General features: G+C 43.1%; 1 protein-coding gene across 1 annotated transcript in view; it reads left to right on the top strand.

The window, feature by feature from the left end:
• LOC115332175 (neprilysin-1-like) overlaps positions 1-23,491 on the top strand; it is a 97,197-nt gene that overhangs the window by 33,141 nt on the left and 40,565 nt on the right. Inside the window, exons 7-12 of the mRNA XM_042289828.1 lie at positions 4,263-4,343; positions 5,385-5,518; positions 9,740-9,965; positions 18,902-19,006; positions 19,069-19,146; positions 22,899-23,011. Coding sequence (XP_042145762.1) covers positions 4,263-4,343; positions 5,385-5,518; positions 9,740-9,965; positions 18,902-19,006; positions 19,069-19,146; positions 22,899-23,011 — 737 coding nt within the window. The remainder of the gene's footprint in view (positions 1-4,262; positions 4,344-5,384; positions 5,519-9,739; positions 9,966-18,901; positions 19,007-19,068; positions 19,147-22,898; positions 23,012-23,491) is intronic.

Below are 23,491 nucleotides of genomic sequence, written 5' to 3'. Positions count from 1 at the left end.
ACCTCCAGGATGCCCCTGGTAGTTGCTTCGCCTGCTACTTAGAATCGGCGCTCGGGCTAAGAAAGTAATGCAAATATATGTATGGCTCAAACATTGTGTTTGCGCCATACAAGGCGCTCCTGCTCATGATACTTCAGCTCAATATCTAAATTTCGCGAGCACTGAGCAAATAGAATGTTGAGCATAAAGGGTGATTGAAGAAAGCTGTGGTGGCTGCGTGACTGCATTCGAAATCACCGACGCCCGGGAGAACGGCAGGCTTTCGAACACAGAAATTTCAGCATTTGCGATGTCGGAATTTTCATCCTTCGCTGAGTAGGAACCCCTGCAGTAAATTGTAACGCAATTTGTCGAGGATCAGCGTAACGGCAACATCAATTCTGTGTTATGTTTTTCTTGTTCTATAGAAAAATAAAAATATTCCGTAATGTTACGTCTGTCCAGATAAGATCAAGTACGCGTGTCCACGCGAGATTTTATTTTCTCATATTTTGATATGCGACTCCCTTATCTATGAATAAAACGTAATCACTAAGATTTCGAGAGAAAAAAATCATTTCTAAACAAGCTGGGTGTCGCTGTGGGCACCTTCCGAGTAATCTGGTGAGTTGGGCCTGTTGGTATCGAGACACGATGAAAAACAGTGCGCAAAATACAGCAGAAGAAAGAGACAAACCTAGAACCCAGAAGCGCTGACTGGTAACCGATATTTATGAGAGGAAGAAAGAAACAGCGCTCATACGTAAAAAAAAAGACAAAAAAAAAAAGACGAAGCACAATACATTTCCACCATGAATATTTACAAACGCATTAAGACACTAAGAAAAATATAAATCTCTAAGGGCACACAAGCAGGACAGATCGCTGGTTCAGGAGACGCTTATTCGTTAAAAGGACTTGCTAGAACAAGCACTTCCTTCTCATGCAGCGTTATGAATGACCTGCTGACGCAACACTCGCTTAATTTTGCTGTATTGTACGCTTCCACTGGTCCGATATGAAAATTTTCTTAAAATCCCCCTTTGTTTAAACTTTGGTGTGAATCGGCACGCCTGACAGTACAGTGAAAGGTCTCCTACACGATACGTCATCCCATTCCAAATTTGTAAGAAGGGGGAGTAGCTTTGTCTATTTTAGTGTGGGCGCAGGTGAAGTCATGTTTCCACAAAGTAAAATATAGTTTTAAAGCTAAGTTGGAACGCCTACCCTCTTTAGCATTTCCAGAGCAGGTTTAAACTGAGGTAATGGAGTCCTTGTTACGCAAGGTCCCATAGAGCGGAGGGGTCGCTCGATGGTGCTTCAATACGTCCACAAAGTATCACACAATTTGAAAAAAGTGGCGAATCACTATGAGGTTCCGATAGTATTTTTAGCCCCCCGAAGGTGGCCAGAATTTGCTCTCAACTGCGCTCTAAAATAAAAAAAAGCGCTCCAAACCCGGATGCGCGAAGCGACATCAGGGACAATTCTTTCCATGCACAAAAGGCCTTGTGTATAAAGCACTCCGTATGTTCGTTAAAAGCGATGTAGGGCAGACGGGTCGCTGTGTAAAAGACCTCCTCCGAGAACACTATTATTCACTTCATGCCACCAGAGGTGGCAGTAATAAAATTACTGTAATTGAATTACTTACGACGCCACGGTGGCTCCACAGTTCTGGCTGACTAAATGTGTGCCTAATGCGCGCGTCATTGCACACGCCACCTGTGACATCTTGCGTGCGTCGTTGGGCGCTTGACGGCTTAGCGAATGGGGAGGAGGTGGCACCACGTCATGAGTGCATAAAATGAGCGCGCTGCGTCTTGCGCGTCACTTGCTCTTCGGATTTCATCGGTGTGTTTCTACTACCTCAAGGCAATGATCCCCTCAGTTGACCATATCCCACCACCACCGACACTGCCACAACCGTTATAACGCGAAGATTACACGACATACATATATCCCTCTAATCACGAAGGCATTGTCCCAACAGATGATTACATTTCACGACAGACCTACCATTTTACATGGGGGTCGTATAGCCTCAAAAAAAAAAACATCGTTCTGCAGTAAAATGGTACGAATGTTTCCGGTCTGTGGCCAACGTATACGCAAGCGCACACACCGAATCAGCAGAAAGAACTTTAATGCGTGCCGAAAACATTAATCGAAAACTTTTCTCCAAGGGGACTATAATGCTTTCGCATTCCCAAGCGCAAACAGTCTTAAGTGTCCCTGCCGCATTTTTTAGTTCTCGTACTTTTTTAAAATATTTTTGTAAATAGTCATTGTATGAATGTATTGTGCATGGTAATTTTCTTTCCTTTTTTATTTATAAACGTCGCTTCCTTTTTTCTCATATATATCAGTTGAGAGTCAGCGCTTCTGTGTTCTATATGTATCTCTTCCTTGGCCTCTCTTTTCGGTGATGTTTTTCATCATATCTCACACCTTCCAAGTTTTTCAAACTACAAAAAGAGTCACATAACTCTTTCGCCCCCATGAGACTTAAGCTCGAAGAATCGAGAAAAAGTAGGATGTCCCTAGACTCACCCAGAGCTAGGATGTCCATAGACTCGCCCAATCCTAAAATGTCTTTGAAGGTGAATTAGAAAGGAATAAAAACGTCTCCGAAGTTAGGAGGTCTATAGAACGTTGACGCATGATGCTATGGACATCCTAGTCACCGTTAACGGCGATACAAGAGTGACCAATCAGAAAGTAGCCAGTCTATAAAACGTCGAGATCGAGTTTTGTAGCGGTAACTTTAGCTTCTTCTTTGGATCTGTCGCGGCGTTCTCTTAAAGAATGCATTATTCAGGATGCGGTATGAAAACAACTTATCCTTTTTGTCGCCGAAGAACATCACACTCTGAGCCCTCTCTCCACTCGTGTTCAAGCTGCCTTCTTGATGCTCATCCTCCGATGATAAGGTACCGGCCTTTTAATTGTCTTTGTTAATCCTCGTCACCACTGTAGTCGTCGCACCGGCCCATTGCTACCGACTCGGGAGGCGACATGGTAGCAACTAAGCGCTTATTCTTCAGTAGTGATCGTTTATACTAAAAACCAAGATAGAAAATTACGTACAAGAGCACGTAGCGTAGAGTAAGGCGTAGCAGCAATGGTCGTTGCTCTACCCTGTGTTACTGCGTCACAGTGATGGTGTCTCTGATTAAGTGATTAGTCACTCCTTCAATATGGACTATACACCCTAGTGCATTGAAAAGATCCGGCGTGGAAAGTCAGCTGCAAATATACTTTTCGCGTTTTTAAGCGATGTTCGGTAGTTCTGTGGCGGTTGTGGTTTTGTACATAAAGGTTGGTGGAATACAACTATCAGCTGAGTTAAAGACGTTGCCTATCCCTGTTACTTTTTATTCTACTGTAAAATACTCTCTCCTTCTTCTGCATGCCCCAGACTCGGGTCAAACTCATTATGGTAGACTTCCACCAGATCGCCTGCACACTCATTGTAAATAAGAAAAAATATATTGGTAATGGGAGCCAAGATCTTTTTTCGTACATCGCTATAGAGGTTTGTAGACCCGTCCTTCTCCAGGTCGCGCAGTTCTTTTGTCCAACATTTGTATTTTGTCTGGGAATGTAGGGCCATGAAAACCCAGAAGAAGCCAAGGTGAAGCTCAACTTGTCTTTCTTTGGTCACAGTTTTTGTTTCTTGGCCCTAATTTCCAAAGCAAGGGCGAAAGTTAGGCTTTATTGCATGTAGTAAGGCTATCCCCCGAAATTTTTGGCCCAAATCGCCGAACTGCCGTAGTTAGACTCCACTTCTGGTTGTTTGGCTATCCTGCGGCAACTTTGGGCTAAAACTGACTAACGAGTGGTTGATGGTTGTAAGGTTAATACGTGGCATATTTGGCTTACGTTCGGCACTTCGGCAATTATGTGTCAAGCCAGAGGGAAGACAAAGGCCAAAGGATAGTACTCTGACTATAACTAAGTCCTTGGGGTAAAAACTGTCCGTGGCCAAAGATAGTACCCTAGTGTCACTAAGCTTGTACCAAGTTAGGTGTGTGTAGGGGTGCCAGCTCGTCATTGTACCGCCATCTTACTGCTAGTGTGTGTAAATGGCCCGGTAGTGAAGCCTTGCTCAGACGTGCACATGAATATTAGACTGGAGTTCATAGAAATCAATATCTACTCAAGAATGCGACACAAAGTTTTGAAGACGGGCTGCTTGCAATCATCTATAGCGTGTCTGTTAGGTATGGCTTGTCTTTTCAAATAGAACCTTTCTTTTAATACTGCCTTCAAACCTTCAGGCTACAACTGAAGACAGCAGAATTGATCCAAAGGACAACAGAAAACTCACGACACTTAAGGAAGTAGAGAAATTGATTGGGGTGAGTTACCTAGAAAACCCACCTTTAGAGAATTTTCGAGTCTGTCCGACAGTCTAAGTGAGTGCAGGCCTCCCCCAAATTTAACCCACATATCTTTAGCTCAATCCGCACACTTGAAGTTTTCAGTCACGATAAAAACGGAATTTGATTTCGTGGTCGCTACTCTCAAAGCGCAATGAAAAGTTTAGGTTAGCTGTCGTTTACTGAACTTACCAAACTGCCAGTTTGCATGGCGGGTTGAATTAAAAAAATTTATTTTTAAATAGAATTATACTTGTGTAAACAAACAAAAACTTACAAAGTTTGTTTTAGTTTTGTTTAATTCTTGTAACGTAACTGCCCGCTTCAATTAGACGAATGTATGCTCTTTTTTTCCACAGTGAAAAGTGTTTTGTGGTAACCCATAGCTTAAGTCCACGCACCTAGTTAAACGACAAACACGTATATATTTTTTTTACATATGACTGCCTAAGAGTTTTTGTGTGTAGCGTGTTGTTATTGAGCCGATATTGGAAAATTAGCGCGAGAAATATTGTGATAATTATGAAACGCAGATAATTAATTCTGCATCTGGATAAATCATATTAAATGGGCCACTGCGTTTTATGTTTTCGAATTCTTTCTGAATACAAATAAAAATCTTGCAGTAAGTGATTTGTAGGAGTATCAACTGATTGCCTCTCGATTCAATTGATTTCGCAAGAGAATCAGTAGAGCTCGAAAGTTGTTTAAATTGTGAACAATTATGCTTTTTTTTATTGCATTGCGAAGTGAGTTTCTTTGTTTTCAAGTGACCTTATTTGTTTCATTTATTAATATTTGCATATGAGCTTCCTGAGATGTTATAATATAGCGCTTGTGTGTATGATTACGTATATATCCCTCCAACTGTCATCTCATCCGGCGATGTGGTAAGAAAATAAAAAAAAATTAAATAAATAAATAAAAATTAGCAAAGTTAAATTTCTGATGAGGTTGCGATTCAATTGTGGATATTTTTCCGTGTTCATTAGTTTTATTTGCTTCAATTTGTTTGAACAGGGACTGCCCTGGAAAAAAATTCTCCAACACCCATTCGAAGCCATTAGAACGGCTTTAAAAGACCCACAAAGCATCGTCGTATGGAGATTAGGGTACTACAAAAGTGTTTCTAGACTGATTAGTCAAACGAAGCCGTAAGTACATGCGTTCACTAGTTTCAATGAGGTGGCGCCAGCATTTAAATATGCCGTAAAATAAGTTGGGTAAATAGGATCTGCGCGCAGCGAGTTCAAATTTTAATATAAAATGTTTAACATAGATTGGTGCTGCCAGGCAAAAAATGTCTAAAGCCTGCTGCTTGACACATCAGCGCAAGCTCCTCCTGCAAAGCCCCTCAAACTTCCCATTTTAAGAGAGTGAATTCAGGAGGGTAAGCGAGTCTCCCCACGCCTCCTCTCCAGCGTTCGTGCTGCTCAAATGAAGAGGGAAGGGTTTTGTGCAAAGAGCTCGTCCGTTTTTCTTAACCTGCGACAGCCAATAGTAGAGGGGACATAACATGAAATTTATTCATTTACCACTCGAGTTATGGGCGTTGAAGAAGAAAATAGGTAAAAGAATATAAGAAAAAAAAACACAACATAGTGTGAAACAACAACAGTCGAGCAATAAGACACAATTATGTTTACATTTTCCGTACCGAAGGATAGTCACGTATGTTAAAAGAATAATGTCTTACTGGAAAACTTGACTCTGGTTCTGGAAGGATAATTAAACATTACTAATCTAGTTGGAATAACATAATTATGAAAACAAATCGCGTGAGTCTGAGAAAGGTCAAAGTAATGACACGTATTATTATTTATAAATGAATATAGAGCTTTTTCAAACAAATTAAATTGTTTGAAGTTGTAACCTGGATATCCACAACAGAGGAAAGACGTTTCCGCCTTCTAAAGCGGGGTATTGATAGGCTTGTTTTAATTGTTGTTTTACTCTAATCCGGGTGATGAGAGGAAAGTCCGAAAGTGATGTGCGTAATTGCACAGCTTCCCATACCGAGCTGAACAATTTACTTTAGGAAATCATCCGGAAGCTGCATCTTTCTACCTTGTAGGAACCAGGATATGACGTAGCAATGATATTAGGAAACGGGAGTCAAAATTATTTCTTTTGCAGGTCGGGCTGGGTAGATGTGCACCACGAAGTATTTCGGGATACATATACAGAGATCGATGTATTTAAAAAAATGCAGGTACCGAAATAAATTGCTTTTAAGGCAAAAAAACAAAATACCGATATACATTTCTTATGCTTTGCAACGAATTATTCCTGACCTCTAGCAAAACGCCAAAAGAGTATTCCATAGTAGGGTTATCTATCTATACATGCAAAAATATATTTATATCCGAACAGTAGTAAGTGGGGAAGGAGCAGGTAGGGGCTATTGTAAATCGTACTGTTTGTATTCTTTTTATTTGTGAGTTTGTTCACACTCCCTTCTGAAAGCTCTTTATCTATTCACGCCTAGAATCCAAAATGCAGTTAAAAAACATAGTTGCCCTCAACGAGGGGCTGAACACCAACGACTGCTTGATAAGGGCCATCTGCCTGAATTGATTCTTGTTTTGTCGTGAGACTATCTCTAAAGCACACAGATATCGAGCGAAGCCAGATGTAGTCTGCACAGGACCTGAACAGGTTCCGTACAGGAAGATCCTAAAGTTTTCTACAGTTACAGTCTGATTCCTTCCTCCGCTGAACTCGTCTCGATTACAGCGTTCGTTTCGCTAAAGCGAAAGCAGTAAAAGCTTTTTTTTGTTTTTTTAGAGGGGGGAGGGGGTAGCTTGTCTTGAATTCGTCCAAGCAATTGCTCTGCGAACCCCCTTTGTTCATGTTGTTTCTGATTTTTCTTTTTACCTTCTTTTGTGACTATGATATACCAAACCACCAAAGGCTCCCTCCTCCCCCCTTATCCGTTGAAGAGGGAGTTATTTGCCGGGTTCATGTCACGAACTCTGAAACCCTTGCACCAGAATGTTGGTTTCTGACGTGACAAAAATCACGGGACTGTGTGTAAAAGCGGTACATACAGTAAAAAGTCTCTTGTAGAGATGTCTATTGTCTGTGTGGTTTTTATCCGCGGTCTCGGTATTTTTCTCATGCTAAATATTCACCAGGTCGTTCGCGCTCTCACGTTCACCTCAGTTTTTTTTGTTATGTTTTGCTTGTCGTAAATAACAGATAGTTAATTTTCGTAAACAAAGGTAACAAGATACCGAAGTCTGCCAGAGTACTGGGATACAAGTTATACATTGATAATGTATACCACGACTCATAAACAACTACCTTTTTCATAAGTATCTCAATTTAAGATATACGCAGGGGTGGTCCAGTTGCGCATTTGCGCCATTTTGATAAATTCCCGCTTGCCTGCGCCTTGCCGCGCCCAAAGGGAATAATTGCGCAAAACTGCGCTAAGGCGAACAAATCTACCAACAAATTGTTTTTTTGGAAGAGTTTTCGTTTTCGTCTGGTAACTGTGGGAATTCAATGGGGTTTGGCCATCACAATCCAATCTAGGTTTCCGGCTCCGCGGCATTGTCTCACAGGGTTCGCAACAATTTTACGGACATTCCTAACGCACCGCAGTTTTAACAGCTTTAGTTGGATTTCGAAGTGCACTATACTGAAGATTAGCAAACATGAGTAATTCTTTTATTTTCTTTTTCGGCGTGCTCATGTTTAGAAGCGTGACGCTGTTTTATACGAATGTACTCGTCGCATATTGTTCCCATTTCGCTTGCACGCTCGGTCGAGACTGCTTGGTTACGAAATGTCGCCTTTTTTCACGTCAAATGATCTGAATTCTTGATCTTACTACTGGTTAAAATGTCTATACATTAGGGAAACCCCGAATATTTTTATTGATTATTTGCTCGTTTCACGTGATAAGATTTTGTATAGTGCTAAGTTACCTCTCTATCTAGAGCAAGGGGCTCGAAACCCCTGCCCGTGGACGCGATCCGTCCTACCCGCAGACGGCCGCGGTGTTTCCAGTGATTCCCGGAAGGATCTCGGGAGAGACCGCGGAAAGACCGCGGGAGAGGAGGCGCTTGCAAAAGTTGAAAGAGGAGGGAGGACCTTCCACTTTACTCTTAACCTGTCACAAATTATACTACAGCATAACTGCTAAATTTGGGTTTTTAATAGGCATCACGTAACCAATCGCATGAATGCATGCCGGTATCACTATTAAGGAACTGCACCGAATTGCTCTAAACTTAAGTATGTGCTGCTCCAAAGCTGCTTCGAAAAACGACTTTCTCTGATACAAACGTGTTCCATAACGAGATTTTTTCCTACTCCAAAAATTGCTCCAAACTCAAAGCTGGCTGGACCACCACTGTATACGTAGTCGAAAGTATATCTGAGATACTATAGCGATACATTCGTATAGCGAAACAAATGCACCGCCCTGGTCCGAAGGTAGCCTGTGGTTAGCTTTATTCAATATGTAATGAATCTGAGACTTTTATAATGCGTTGAAAGTTACATTCGCACCCAAGTAATCGTACATAGATTGCAAACAAGTAAGTAGAAAGTGAAACAAGAAACGCGCATATCTTTCTAGTTATTAGTATTTCTTGTCCCTAAAATAAAACGATACCACTCTAAAGTTCGGCTAATTATGACATAAAACAGAGAGACCTCGAAGTTCCTGAGCGCATATTTGTTTCTTAAAGACACAAATGAACGACCAATGTTCTTGTGTCAAATGTATCAATTTTTTTCTTGCAGCTGGTGCTCGTTCTCACGAACTTCGGATCTCAGCGCTCGTTCGCCCGTGCTTTTGAGAATGCCATTCTGTGTTTGAACAAGTGTCACTAGGCTACTTCACAACACATATATAAATTGTAGCAACTCATTAATATCCTGAGAAGGTGAAAATGTAAGATAAGTTTGTGTGAGCTATATATTATGGAGTCCCATATTTCAAATAGGCAAGTCAGATAGAAAAGAAAAATTCAGTAACTATCGATTGGCGTTTACTGAGTTGGCAAAATTATTTTGAGTTTAAACCGGAGTTCTAAACATTGTGCTGTAAACAAAAAATGCACCCATGTGGCTTTTACCGAATGAGAGTATTGCAAAGTTCGGTGCATAAGTCAAGAACCATATTCTTTTCAATATTCCTAGTTTACATTGAGTTACCCGGCAAGATATGTGTTGGGGATCGTATATTCGGAATGAGTACTCCGCGTCAACAACGTCTGTGAGCACGAAGCGAAGTTGAACTATATCCAGTGGAAGATGTTTGCTATTGCTAATACATCCATATATTTTCGATGGTAAAAAGATGAACTTTGAGATCATTTCAGTGCTTTGTTTAAATATAAAATTCACTTTTGTTACAGGGAAGTGCTTTTTAATTATCTTGGGTGGAAACGAATTGTTCAGCTTTTACCATATACAAGAGCGACACTGTACGCTACATACTCCCAATTTATGGGATCAGTCGACGCCTCCTTTAATAAGCTGTCTGCTCAAGCTAACTGCATCCGTCAGCTGATGAAGAATATGAAATTCGTTTTTGGAGATTTATACACATCTGAATACTTCAAGTCAGAAGCGGTGTCTGATGTGAGTTACCTGTGTATACTATTACCTACTATGTTTTTTTAATAATTTTGTGAATTCGTTTGTTTGGGAAAGAGAAGAATCTTTCGAGGACTCATTTTTTTCGACGCTGCTCGGGTTTGCTTGGTTTCGCATGAATTATGCTGTGTCTACTTGGTCATACGTTGACATTACGGTACGCACCGGGATAGAAACTTCAGCGGAATGTGCACTGCGGCATACATGCGCGCACACCTCGACCCTCTGTGATGTATGCATCTCTGCACGTAGGCCATGACGCGTGCCATTTGTATTGTTCAAACACGGAAGTGTGATCCCTCGCGCGTCTACAAAGTGAGCAGCTCGAGAGGGCTTTGGAGATCCTGCTTCGGGACAAATACCAAAAAGTTAAATAAAAGAGCAGAAAATTATTGAAAAAACAAAGCAACAATAAGCTTCTATATCGGCGTCTTCGTGGGGCTCACCAATATGGGTAGGGTGTTGCCTACACATCTAGTCTTCCCCGAGGATGTCCTCCTAGTGGTTGGCAAGTGCCGCTCAGTAGGGAAAAATAGGCGCTGTGGGGGAGCGAGCCACTCCTTTCAGGATTGGGGTTGGAGAGGGACAGGTTTGGAGAGAGGGCGGAACAAGTTTTGGAGATTAATAATAATAATAATAATCTGTATTTCCATTTAAAGAAATGGTGGAGCAAAAGGGAAAATGCTTCTACAAGAAGCTTGACTGCTCTTAGCCCCATTTCGCCCCCAGCCCCTCTTTGGAACGTGAACCAAAAAGGGTTGGGCCTTTATCTTTTGTTTTTTGTTTAACTAATTGTTTTTCAGTAGGTATTAAACAACATGAAAATAAACAAATGAGTACGTTTCAAGAATAATAAATAAAACTTGAAGACACAGGCAAACAATCACGTTAGGGTTGTAACGAGTCGTGCGTTGCGGTATACACTAACTTTTTGTTTACATTATTCACACGCTGAATCTACTGACTGTCGAAGTATGACATGGCTGCCCTGCTAATCACCCGAAGAAAAAAGCTTCAGCCGTTTTGACATTTTCTTCTTACTCCGGTGCTGGGTCTTATACACCAACTCATTTTTACAAACAAACCGGAGCGCCCCTAGCGGACGCCACCGGCGCCGCGCATGCGCGAGGGGGGTGTGGGCAAGAATCTCGCCGTCGCCCATAAACAAACCATTGAAATGCGATGTTGTCGGCGTCGGTGTGAGTCCCCCTACCTTTTATCGCGTTCGAATTGTTGATTCTACGTCTTCCTGGCGATGTCTGACTACTTGAGCGGTGTCAGCAAAATTACCGAGGCTCGTTATACCGCAAAACGCCGCGTGAATAATGAGACATGTGGCGCTTCATTCCGCGTGGACGCCGCAGAATGTGCGCTGAAGCCTGATTCGCATGTTGCGATTTCGCTTGCAAATTTCAGTCACGATGCCGCTCGGGCTGCAAAAGCGTGAACCGTAGCTGAGATAGTCGACGTCGGTACTGAAAACCGCAAGCCGAATCGGACCAAGTGAAGTAGGCATAACAACTTGGTGATGGTCACTGGTAACAATGATCAACATCTCCTTGTATCTACTGTTTACATCGAGCCTGCTTACCAACCTTCAAACTTTAGTCTTTTGAGGCCTGCACTTACTTCTTACCGCAAGTACTGCGCCAACCTTAGGTCTACGGGCCGGCATCGTCTAAGAGAGCAGACGGCAAGCAGAAATGTTTGAAAGAGCAGACGACGGTTCGAACGATCCGGCCGCCGTTTGAAATTGATGACGCACTGAACGTAGTCCGCAGGTGGTCCGCACAACTTGACGGTTTTCTGGCGTTCATGTGAAACAAAAGAAATAAATCTGATGACCACAAGCATCCGTGAATTCAATCCAAAGTGCTTCCCGCCCAAGCGATCGTTGTCCGACGGCGTCTGCTTTTCCCTTTTTCACGGCACATATATAGATTCTGGGACGAACCGAGCACGTGAAAACTGACCTTCAAACCTTTCTCGACACTTTTGGTACGGCCCCAGTCGCGGCGTTTTTCCGAGAAGGCTGCTTTTTGTCTGGTTCCTTTCAAAACAACGCAGGAATACACGTCTGGCATGGGGACTTCTGTCCACAGCCCCAGACCGGAAGTCCGACCGACGCGCCATCACCGCGCCGTGACGTAACAGAGATAAGTTCGTGTATATGTGGTCGCCACACTATTCCCCCATCCAGTGTGCAGGATGTGGGTGGAAAAAAGAAATGGACCTTGCGTCGTGGAGAATTCCTGTGAAAGCGAGCCATAGCAGTTGTGGACAGTTGTGTGGACTTCATCCGGGCAGGCCCGAGTCTGTCGATCGATATGGTTTGTTGCTGGGCGTTGATGAACACTTCACAATATTTTGAAGTCCTCTTCGGGATTATGTACGGCCAATGATAATGTGGTTGAAGACTGCGGCGAACAGTATGGCCGCTTACGAAAAAGTGGCTTGTCTTTGTAAGATCCTTACTAGTGAAAACTGGCCGCGGCGATCGCCGTCGCGGGGATGTTGGTAGCCGTTCTGACTTGGTGTCTTTGAACCGATGAGCATAGTTGGTTGGTTTCGGAGAAACCGCTGTGTCCGTAGTGGTGTTAACGCATTGTGGAAGACGCAGAAATTCTGTTTACCAGCTCCGCAGGAGTGCATAAAGGTTCTTCCTTGAATGCTCCTCGTAGGCCAGGAAGTACTAATTGAGGAGTTTCAGCGAATATAGGGGGCGCTCCGATAGATCCAACATGGCGGACAAAAGGGGGATAGATTTGCGACGCCCGTAGACCGGTAGCGTATAAATAGAACAAAGCGTGTCGTTCTCTGTTTGTTGCCGTGTGCGAGACGATCATCATTTCAACCAAGACCTACCGTGATGCTACAGATGAAGTGTTCAAGCCAGTCGAAGGCAAGAAATCTTGCCATAGTCAAGATAGGTGTGCAAGTGTTCGACGTGAGCTCTCACGCTGGTGCAGCTGTCATCAAATTGAACCGAATGTACGCGGGTCCAAAGAAAGGTACATATCAACAATGTTCGCGCGTTCAAACTATGACGCGTACTTTATCTCAAACTAAACTTATCGGTCTGCGGCTACGAACATTTTCGTTGACGTGGCTTAGATGATGTAACCATTCAGGCCTCGCATTAGAAGGTGTTGCGAACTTTTCGGTTGTTCTAGTTAATTGTGCTGAAAAGCGGTTGGATGGAAAGTATGACAACTACAGCATACAAGGGACGATTGAGGTCTTTATCCTGCGTTCTATGTATCGAAACATCGGTATCATTGGTGTTATATTGCGATCAGCTGGTCGCCGATCGTCCTGTTTTTACGCATAATGTAAACAAGCCCCGGAAGCGCCAATCTCATTTCCATGTGCTTGTGCACCCCTACAAGCCTCATTTTGGCTCTTGTGGAAAGCTTTATTGTCATAGCAATAGTCTCATCGGTCATTCGAGTTGTATGTGCCACGGTGATATCTGCTGTGTGTGATCTGCTGACAAACAAGTCTGTATTAAATGCGAGGAGGAGAACGAAGGTAAAGCTTTTTTAACTGTTTTCTTTTTACAGAACAGGGCAAAGCTTCTAAAACAAGAGCAACCTTAGCTGATATTTGAGTGTGCTCAAGAATGAATTGCAAAAGGTGCTTATGCCAAGTGGTAGATGTATGCAGTTGATTTTCTGTTTGCTTCTGCATTGTAAATTGGAAGATATGTATCAGCAGAAGACATGTGTCCTTTTCAAAATGTCTTTTATTAGAGCAAATAGGTTTTCATACACAACCGAAGAGTTTGAAACACCATTTAATTTGAGGCCTGAATGGTTACATGATTTAAGCAACGTCAACGAAAATGTTTGTAGCCACAGACCGATAAATTTAGGTTTAGATAAGTATGCGTCATAGTTTCAGCCTCAAACACTCAACATTGTTATGTACCTTTCTTGATGACAACTGCACCAACGTGAGAGAGCCCACGTCGTCGAACACTTGCACACATATCTTGACTATGGTATGGCAAGATTTCTTGCTTGAAGTGAAGATCATCTCGCTACGACTAGCTACGACCACCCACCGCAGCGATGCAGGCACCGAAGGGGCGCAACGCAGTTAGTCGCCGTCACCGGACGCTGCTCGTTTGGCATTCACGGCTTTCCGCCCAGGTGCTTCGTTTGTACTTGGCACCGAGTGTTATTTTCTGTGCTTGTGTGTGTGCCGAGTGGCTAGATATGGGCCTCAAGAGCAGTTCTTCAGGCTCAATAGCGTTCGCCGAAGAACTTCTGAAGAAAATGCCACCCAGGAAAAAAAGCACAAAGACGCAACGCACCAGCTTGGTGGACTATGCACTGGGCGCGGAAATCGGACCCTGCGAATTATACACCAAATGCAAACTATCTAAACAAAACAAAAACATTTTTAGGCTCAAATTGGCTTCTGTGGACCATACGCCTGGACAGGGCCGTACCCAGAAAAAAATTTCGGGGGGGGGGGGGGGGGGGGGGGGGGGTTTCGGGGACAACGACGGCCATTTTGTCTTATTTTCGCCTATGAATCATGTGCATCGGTGGCATATAATGGAGAGTTATAGCAAACCGAAGAACCGGTCCCGGTTTGGTACCCGGTAGCCGACCGGTGCCACTGCGCGTGCGCAGAGGTGGAGATTAAAATCGGCTGGCTGCAAGTGCACCGACCAGGGCCGTACCCAGAAAAAAATTTCGGGGGGGGGGGGGTCAGAACCCCCTAACCCCCCCCTGGTTACGGCCCTGCGCCTGGACACTGGTGCCCGTTATTATGCATTGTATATTCACTGCTGTTTGTTGTGGCTTGAGAGTGCCTTCCTGTAATGATGCAGGGGGGTCCACTGAACCTTGAAATAAAGATATTTAAGCACATCTAGATGCAATGTCCCTTTAATTTGCCAACAGCACGCCAATGGTCACGATCAAAACTCACCGAGTCAATGGGCAGTTTTCCACAATATTTATTGCCATGTAATCACCAATTTGGTCCATTAAAAGTCTTGAGCCTGTAGCACATCCATTCTGGATCTGCAAAGCTTATGCTGTAGACGTGCGTCATCATATGAGCATGTTTCTTATCAATCTTAAACGTAAAACGCTAGTTATGCAACGACATTCCCATATCACATTTTTAGCAAATTGAATGGTCCCACCTGTCATACTGTTAGCTTTGGAAGTAAACCAATTCACAATACCACCAGTAGAATACATCGTGCCAAGCATTAGTGCCGCATGTGGCACAAAAAATGTCCTAACTAGGGAAGCAAACTTCATCGATCGTGTTGATTAAAGCACTCAAGTATGGGCGAAATCATCAATCAAAGAAGGTCACTCGAAAGGGAAGTTTGCTCGCTGAACGAATATGACTTTTTATTGGGCGTTCCGCAATGTAGGCCGAAGACATTCACTCCGTGATTGGTACAGAAGCATTTTCAATCGGTCGTGCGAGCGCAAAAACAACAACAAAAACAAAGGTGGATTAGAAACGCGATAGATTCGCCTTTGCACGGAGTACTTACACTAAAAATCGTGTCAACATAAAGCGACTATGGCCCACCTTGCTAGCAGCAATCTTAAAATTTATCCGTGTAGTCGTCGCACCCGTGCACCAACCGAAAGCGTTGCTGCAAGCCCCACCGCCGTCAACTTTGAGTCGCTGTCGAGTCTGAAGAACTCTGCTCTATGAGGTCCACATCCAGCCACTGAGCACATACAGAAGCACAGGGAATAATACTCGGTTCCAAGTGCAAGCGAAGAACCCGGGACGGAAAGTCCCGAATGCCAAACGACCTGCGTCGGGCGACGGCGGCGACTGACTGCGTAGTACACAGGTTGCGCTCCTTCGACGCCTGCATCGCTGCGGCGGGTGGTCGTAGCTCGTCGTAGCAGTTCGTGTAATCTCTGTTGCTCGTACCGGAACACTAGAGCCGCGTAATATTCTTGCTGCCGAAGTTTATAAGCCTACGTTCGCGGCCAACGCATTTACACAAAGCCAACGCCCAGCGAACCTATCCCCCTCGTTCTCTTTCGGCGACCGGCCGCCAGGGCGGTGACACCGTCGCTGAAACTCCTCAATAGGAGCGATTCTGTCCAATGAGTGATATCTGGACGCACCATAAGTGAACATTTTAGCCGGCAATTAAATTATTTAACAAGACCGCTGACCTGTAGATGGTAAATCGTCGTTCTTAGTCGACTGGTGCCAACAAGAAAGGTGAATTCGTTGAAAAGTGCAGACTCAAATTGCCTACCACGGTCGGTGGTGAGAGTGGCCGGCATGCCAAATCGTGAAAACCAGATTTGCATGAATCCCTGGGCGCCTGCTTGAGTTGTAATGGTGCTAACGGGGAGGACCTCTGGTACATCTGGTGAAGCGGTCAATGGCGGTTCGTACATATTTGTTGCCTTGTGATTCTAGGAGTAGGCCCGCTATGTCTAGGTGGACATGCTCGAAACAAGTACCCAGAATAGGAAAAAGATCTGGAGCAGTGAGGGTGCCTGTGAACCTTTGCACGTTGGCAAGAAGAGCAGCTCCGAGCCCAGTTTCGAACGACAATGTTTATGCTAGGTCAAACGTAACGCGGTTATTACCTTCTGTGATGCACGGATACTGAGATATGTCAGCGCATGGAAGGAGTCAAAGTCTTGTCGTCGTAAGGCGATTGGTACGAAGGGGCGAGGGGCACCAGCTGACATATCGCACACCAAGAGGTGGGATAGTCCAGCTAGTGTAATCTCTCGAAGAACTAATGCACCTGGTAGAGTTCTGAGCCTGGTCGGTTCTGCGTCATTCTGTTGGTGTGCCAAAAGAGTAGCCGGAATAATGTTTTAATTATGTGATATTTAGGCGATGACGGCTCGAGACAAGGTGTCGGCAACAATGTTATCATACCCCTTTACGTGCCGAATGTCTGTGATAAACACAGAAAGAAATGACATTTGTCGCAGTTTCAGGGGAGAGTGAGTTCCACTGTCTGGCTCGTGAGATTGTATGGCGTCTGCTAAGCGCTTGTGTTCCGTAAAGATGTGAAATCTTCGATCTTACAGAAAATACCGAAAATGACGGATAAAAGAGTAAACAGCCAGGAGCTCACGACCGAAAGGGCTGAATCGTCGTTCCGTATTGATTAACTTGCGAGAGAAGAAAAACAACGCTTGCCATGCACCTTTGTAGAACTGGTGGATGCCGCACCAATGACAGTGTCCGAGGCGTCGGTGATAAGACATATTGGTAATCCTGTTTTTGGATGATGAAGCAAGGTAGCACGTGCAATGTGTTTTTTTTTATGCTGCCGAACGCTTCATTTGTGGTATCTGTCCAGTTTAATGGTGCAGTTTCTCCGGTTGGTAATACTTTTTGAAGAGGTTGGAGAAGCTTTGTGCATCCAGGAACAAAGCGGCAATAGCAATTCACAAGCTCGAGGAAGCAACGTAGGTCACGCTATGTTTGAGGGTGGGGGTACTCTTTAATAGCCTTTAATTTTGAAAAGAGTGGACAGATGCCGTGACGATCGATTTGGTGGACTAGGAAGGAAACGCTGGACGCTCCTAAGTGAGACTTTTTCGCGTTGATCATTAAGCCTTGCTCATCTAATTTCTTAAAGAGACATCGTAAGGGGTCTTGGTGTTCTTGCTCGGTGCAACTTGCGACGAGAATGACATCTATGTATGCTATAAGGAAGGCATGCCTCTTAGGACTTGGTAGAGAAACTGTTGAAATGTCTGTGCAGCTTGCCACAGGCCAAAAGGCATTCGAAGAAGTTTGCAGATGCCGAACGGTGTTGTTATTGCTGTATTGGGAATATACTCGGGAGCCATGGAAATTTGATGGTAAACACGAACAAGGTCGATGGTGGAAAATATTACCGCTCGGTCGAGAATAGCTGTTGCACCATGTATGTGGAGCTTGTTGAACTTGTTAAAAAAATGAAAAAAATGGGAGTCAATAAAACAGAAGCGAGCGTTGAGAAGTCGGCGTGGCAGCTGACTATTGCGAGACTGACCCGGTAAGGTCACTCTGGGCACTTTATTTACTACACACGGTATGTCGAAGATTTGTCCTAGAATGTTCCAGAGAGTAAGCATGTATCGTCTAGGAGTACTTAGTAGAGGGAATTCATAAAAGTGATGTCTGGCTCCGGTACATCCCATTTGCATTTCCTCTCCACCCTGCATGCGGCAATATCTCGTGTCTTAACTCTAAGATCACTTAGGGGCTTCATGTTCAGCACAATATTTCAAGCGCCAATCGCATAATTGGTTATTTAAAACGTATCTTGAGACAATCTATGTTAGCACCGAATAGTTTTAAAAATTTATTTGGCCTAATCTCGGAAATATTCTGCCCTTTCGAATCGTCTGTGCGATACACTTGTAGCATCTGAACTTAGTTACAACACGATTCAATAACTGACTAATATCGTCTCACTTGTTCTTACAATGTAAATATATGCACGCAAAAAGTACACAATAATGAAACATATCCACTTTACCGGATCTGGCATACAAATAAAGACGCGCGGTGTGCCGGTGGTGCGCCTAGCAGCGAGCTGCCAACGGCGCACGGCGCCCAGTTTCACCGCTCATGTGTTCAACGCTTTACGTACGGTCAGTAGACCTTATGCGCGGTGCACCTGTGGCGGGCCTAAGTGCGGATGCGAGTGTCACGCGACGCCCACTTCAACCGCTCATATGTGGCATGCTTAAGACTGGGGTTATAAACTGTAGTTGATTTTAGATTTTAGGCGTTAGGGATCAATATATCTGTATAAATCCCTGTATTTCCCCCTGTATCCAGGCACCTTTTTGCACGACAATGTATTTCCGTCACTGGTATAGCATGTCGAAAAGCAAACTGTAAATAATACAAATTCGTTTAAAATGCGCTTGAATGTAGAACTTGCTTTACAGATAAACGAGATGATCACATATTTGAAGGAATCACTCACATCTCTTCTTGAGGATCGGCAAAAGAATTGGCTTGACACAAACACAAGAAGGGCGGCAATTAAGAAGGTACAAGAGGACCATTCAAATAGTTATTTTATCGTATGTAATTGAGTACAATGTTTTTATAGGTACAGGATATGTACCAGCTTATTGGCTACCCTAACTGGATCAAGACCCCTAGGGAACTTGAACTTTTATATCAATACGTAAGCCTGCTTTGCCAAGTATTTCTTACTGACTTCTCAGCGCACAAATATCACACACTCACACTAGTATTTCAGACAAATACACAACAAACACACCGGGCTGAACTCACAACATTATTTTAGATTTTATCTTTGTTTGCTTAGTCGTCTGTTAAATCAATGCACACAAACTATCCGCGATTATCTCCCTTTGGCCAATACACAAAGGTTTCGCAATTATCTTCTTCTGGCAACGTAAACTAACTATTTTTCTAAGAAGATGAGAGACGGAGTAGTGACGCATTTCTCATCAAGCCTTGTAATGAGTTCGGCTTCAGTGTCACGCTGCAGTTTTGACAAGGTTTTAATTCTTCATTTGCCACTGACCGTTTTTTGGGGGGAAACATTATTGGAATGAGGCGACACTACCTCCAAAACTGTGAATAAACTAATTCGCGAGTCTCAGATTGGCAGTCCGGTTTGATAAACTGCTTAAGAAACAAGCATAGAAAGCAGGGAGGTATTTTCATCGCATCCTTTCTTAGTGTATTCTGATTTGTTATTTTTTTTTCTGAATTTGAAGGACACAAGCACTGAAGAAAAAGCGAAACCTTTGGAACTTAGTGTTGAATGTGACAATCGATGCGTGGCTCCTCTAATGAATAAACATGTTTAAATACAGACTTTTTTTATATTTAGGTAACTTTTAAGACAAAGCGTATGTAAAGCTACTTATTTCGAGCACATTGTTAGTATAAATACTTAAAAACGAAGGAACGAAAAACATAAAAGACGTACCCGGACGACCACACTCTCTCAAATAGGAAAACATAATTGTTATTTAAAGAGTGTGGTCGTCAGTGTACGTATTTAATATTTTTATTCCTTTGCTTTAAGTATGTTAAGCTCGTCTACATTTATACATTGATGGCGACAATATTAGGTACAAACGCCAGAGATATTGGTTCCAAAGATACTCCTTTGTAGCGTTCATAATAATTAATTGTATGAGGCTATATGAATTACTGCAGTAGAAATTTGGGACACAATAACATCTCTTTTTATTACGGTAGTTTAGATTGACGTAAAAAATGATTTTAAATTCTTGCTTTCCGCTATGTCTTTATCGTTTAAAATATGTAGCATCATTTTGAAACACCGTGAGCATGATAGTGTTTTCGGAATATTAAATCAACTATGCCCGCATATAATTCTGCATTATGTAATGTATGTTGATATTGTCACAAATGTTGAACTATGGTGAGATAATTAACGAAAGAAATTAAATGTTTAATAGGGCGAACTTGTGTCAAAACAATAAAGGAAACAGAAAATAACAAAATATCGTCACGGACGTCTAAGTCGACGTAGCGGCAGGTTCGAACGCGAGAGCAAGACTGATACTCCTGTCAGGCGAACTAATTTAGTGCAGTTCAACCGAGTGCACTTCGATTGAGTGCCATTTGTGTAGTGTGCCACACGCCTTCTTCCTGAAGAATAGGGGGGATCGGTGGCCGAGTGGGCTAGCGCACACCAGCTCGGAGCACGTGGAGCGAAAGCTCGCGCTGCAGAACGCAGGGATCCTGGGTTCAATCCCCACCACTGCCCGTTTCGATCTGGATGAGCATCGTACCGGCGTGCGGTCGTGTATCACTACTGCGTGGTGCACGTTAAAGACCCCATGCCCATCTACAGGTGGGAGACTCGTCGCCCGCTGAGGCAGACCAAGTTCTAGGCTGTATAAACATACACAGAACTTAATTCCTGAAGAACACACTCAACTTCGAGTGAGTTTGCTTCTTCTGGTTTTAGCTTATTTTTCTTTATCTTCGCGTGCTTTAATTGATCAGAATCATCCAGTTGCCGTAAATATTGTCAATTAACGTAACGCTCTATTTAAACGTGTCTGAATTAAAATACCAAGTATTTGCAAAAAAAAGTTATGCCTTTACTTTAATATTTTAGGTGTCTAATAATACTTTACTCATCGTTATTGTCATTATTTAGGACTGACACTAATTTATCCCGTGTGGTACCGAAACACTTAAAGTGACATTTCGGTGAGCTGAAGTGCACTTGGTTGAGGTGCCCTAAATTAGCCCGTCTAGATGTAACTCCGGCTCGCCACGCGGAGCCCCTTATGTTCACGGGGTGGCTTCTGCAACAATCGCCCTAGAAGGTTCGGCATGTAGAACATTCGTTCTTCGAATAAGTAACAGGGTTCTCGAATTTACCAGAACGCGACATTTACACAACTAACGAAACTGTGCGCCCCCTCCCAGGCATTGAACCTCGGCCCTTTTGCGTGGAAGTCAAGCACAATACCCTTTGGGCTTTTCTTAATTTCTTATTAAAATACGGGTATTCGTACATAGTAAAAAAAACGAAGACTGTCCTGCATATAATGCAAGCATCCAGAGAAGGAAACATAGCGCCACAAGGCAATATGTTAAGACTATAAATGAAAACGAAATAAACGGGTCCGGACGGGAACCAAACTTTAGCAAGCAACTGTCAGACCCTACCTGGTGGTGTAGGATAGCCGACGCACTCCGAGGCAAGCCTTCAGCGTCTCACAGCACTCTAGTCCCTCCTGCGTTGTAGACACTATCAGTGAAGTGGCATAAACGAAAAACAAAAACAAAAAAAACACTGCAACAAAATTAATTTCCGCTGATTTACCTCCCTCGGCAAAAAGGAGGTGACCAGTTCTTGACCGCCACAGTGCATGAAGGCCCAGGATGGTTAGAACCTCAAAATTTCGACCCGATTCACCTACCCCGTACTCAAGGAACATCGCACTTCGCCATGACACACACAAATTCACTCTTAGCACCGCGCGCAATTGTGCCCAAAAAGGTTATGTATTAGTGAAATACAAGATAGCCAGTACCAGCGTTCCTGGAAAAGGACAGAGAGAGCAACTGATAGACTATCATCAGAGCGAAACTAACTGGCCCAACCAGACATCCTTATCAACAGTGCCGTTTGAAAAACGTCAGACTCAATTGCCGTTCCCTCCCACATTTGATAAAAAAGAACTCGAATGAGCATGTCAAATGCGTCCTAGTAGCGTCTTCCCTTTCAACTTGACAAGGTGCTGTTCAGAAAAAAAAGGGACCTTAAAAGAATGAACGGTAGCTTCAATTTCGTTATAAAATTTATAGGGGTCACGAAATGATTTTTATACTTTTTCCTTCTTAGCTTTCCTCCTCAACTCACAAATTGCCTGCAGTACCAAACAGTTCAAGAAGACGGAAAGGAGGGACTCCCTTCTTGCTCAGACCCACGTTTCTGTACCCGGGCACCGCCATTCTCCTCCTAGAAGGCTAAGCAGTCGCTCAAACTCGGAGAAAAGCTGCTTTCCCCACTCCGTTCACCCCGAAGCTGACAATGCCGTGGAAGCTTAGTATTAAAGTATTCAAGAAAGATATGTGCGGAGGTTCGCATGGAGTTCAAACCTCGTTCCTCCGCTCTGACAACTTCGCAACGCACGCGGCAATACACGCATGCAGCTATTTTCTTTTCATCATACATCACTACTTTTGATTTTGCTTTTTTGCGTCTCTTTTAATGTTACGTCTAGTTCAATAAAAAAATTCAATGTATACATTTTATTTCTTAGTGTGTCTAATCGGTTACGTATATATTGAATTAACTCGAATGAAGATATCCTGAATTGAATATTCGAAGAAATCTATTGCAACTAGATTTTTGTATTATTTTAATAAAATCGAAAATAATATGCTAATACCTTTCTGTTCCGTTTTTAGCTACCGCTAGTTTCAGATTCCATGAGCTACGTATCACTGATAAACATGACGTTACGCAACAATTTTCAAGCAAATCTTAAAGAATTGCCTAAAACCGTTGACAGGAACAAATTGTAAGTATCCACTGACTAGATTACGCAGAGTGACTCCGTTTGTGCATACATATATTTTAAAAAGCAATAATCTTTTTATGAATAATGTTCTTACTGCGCGTATGTTAAACTTGGTGATATTAGACTGGACCACGACAGTCATAACCAGTGGGACGAGTTTCAAAACAGTTTTATAAAACTATGTACCTCATATTTTATATGCCACGTTGCAATTGCAGTATGAATAAAACCATTTTTCTGAGGCAGGTCAATTTAAAAATAATTAGAAAATAAAAACGGCATTCATATCTTTTATTTTGTTTCGCTTAAATGCTAATTATTCCATCAGCTGAATTGAGAATGCCTCTAGCCCCGGCATAAAGTATTGCACAAAACAAGGACGTAGTTATAATAGCTAGCACACCGCAACATTAAAATCGTGCCTTAAATGGCTGCGACGACATTGTCGTCGTGAGTAGGGCTCTTTTTAATGCACCATTG

This window comes from Ixodes scapularis, unplaced genomic scaffold (assembly GCF_016920785.2).
Source record: "Ixodes scapularis isolate PalLabHiFi unplaced genomic scaffold, ASM1692078v2 PGA_scaffold13__105_contigs__length_92229423, whole genome shotgun sequence".
In the NCBI taxonomy this organism is placed as follows: Eukaryota; Metazoa; Arthropoda; class Arachnida; order Ixodida; family Ixodidae; genus Ixodes; species Ixodes scapularis.
The sequence above is the reverse complement of the archived record's forward strand: the minus strand, read 5'-3'. Positions and strand labels throughout refer to the sequence as shown.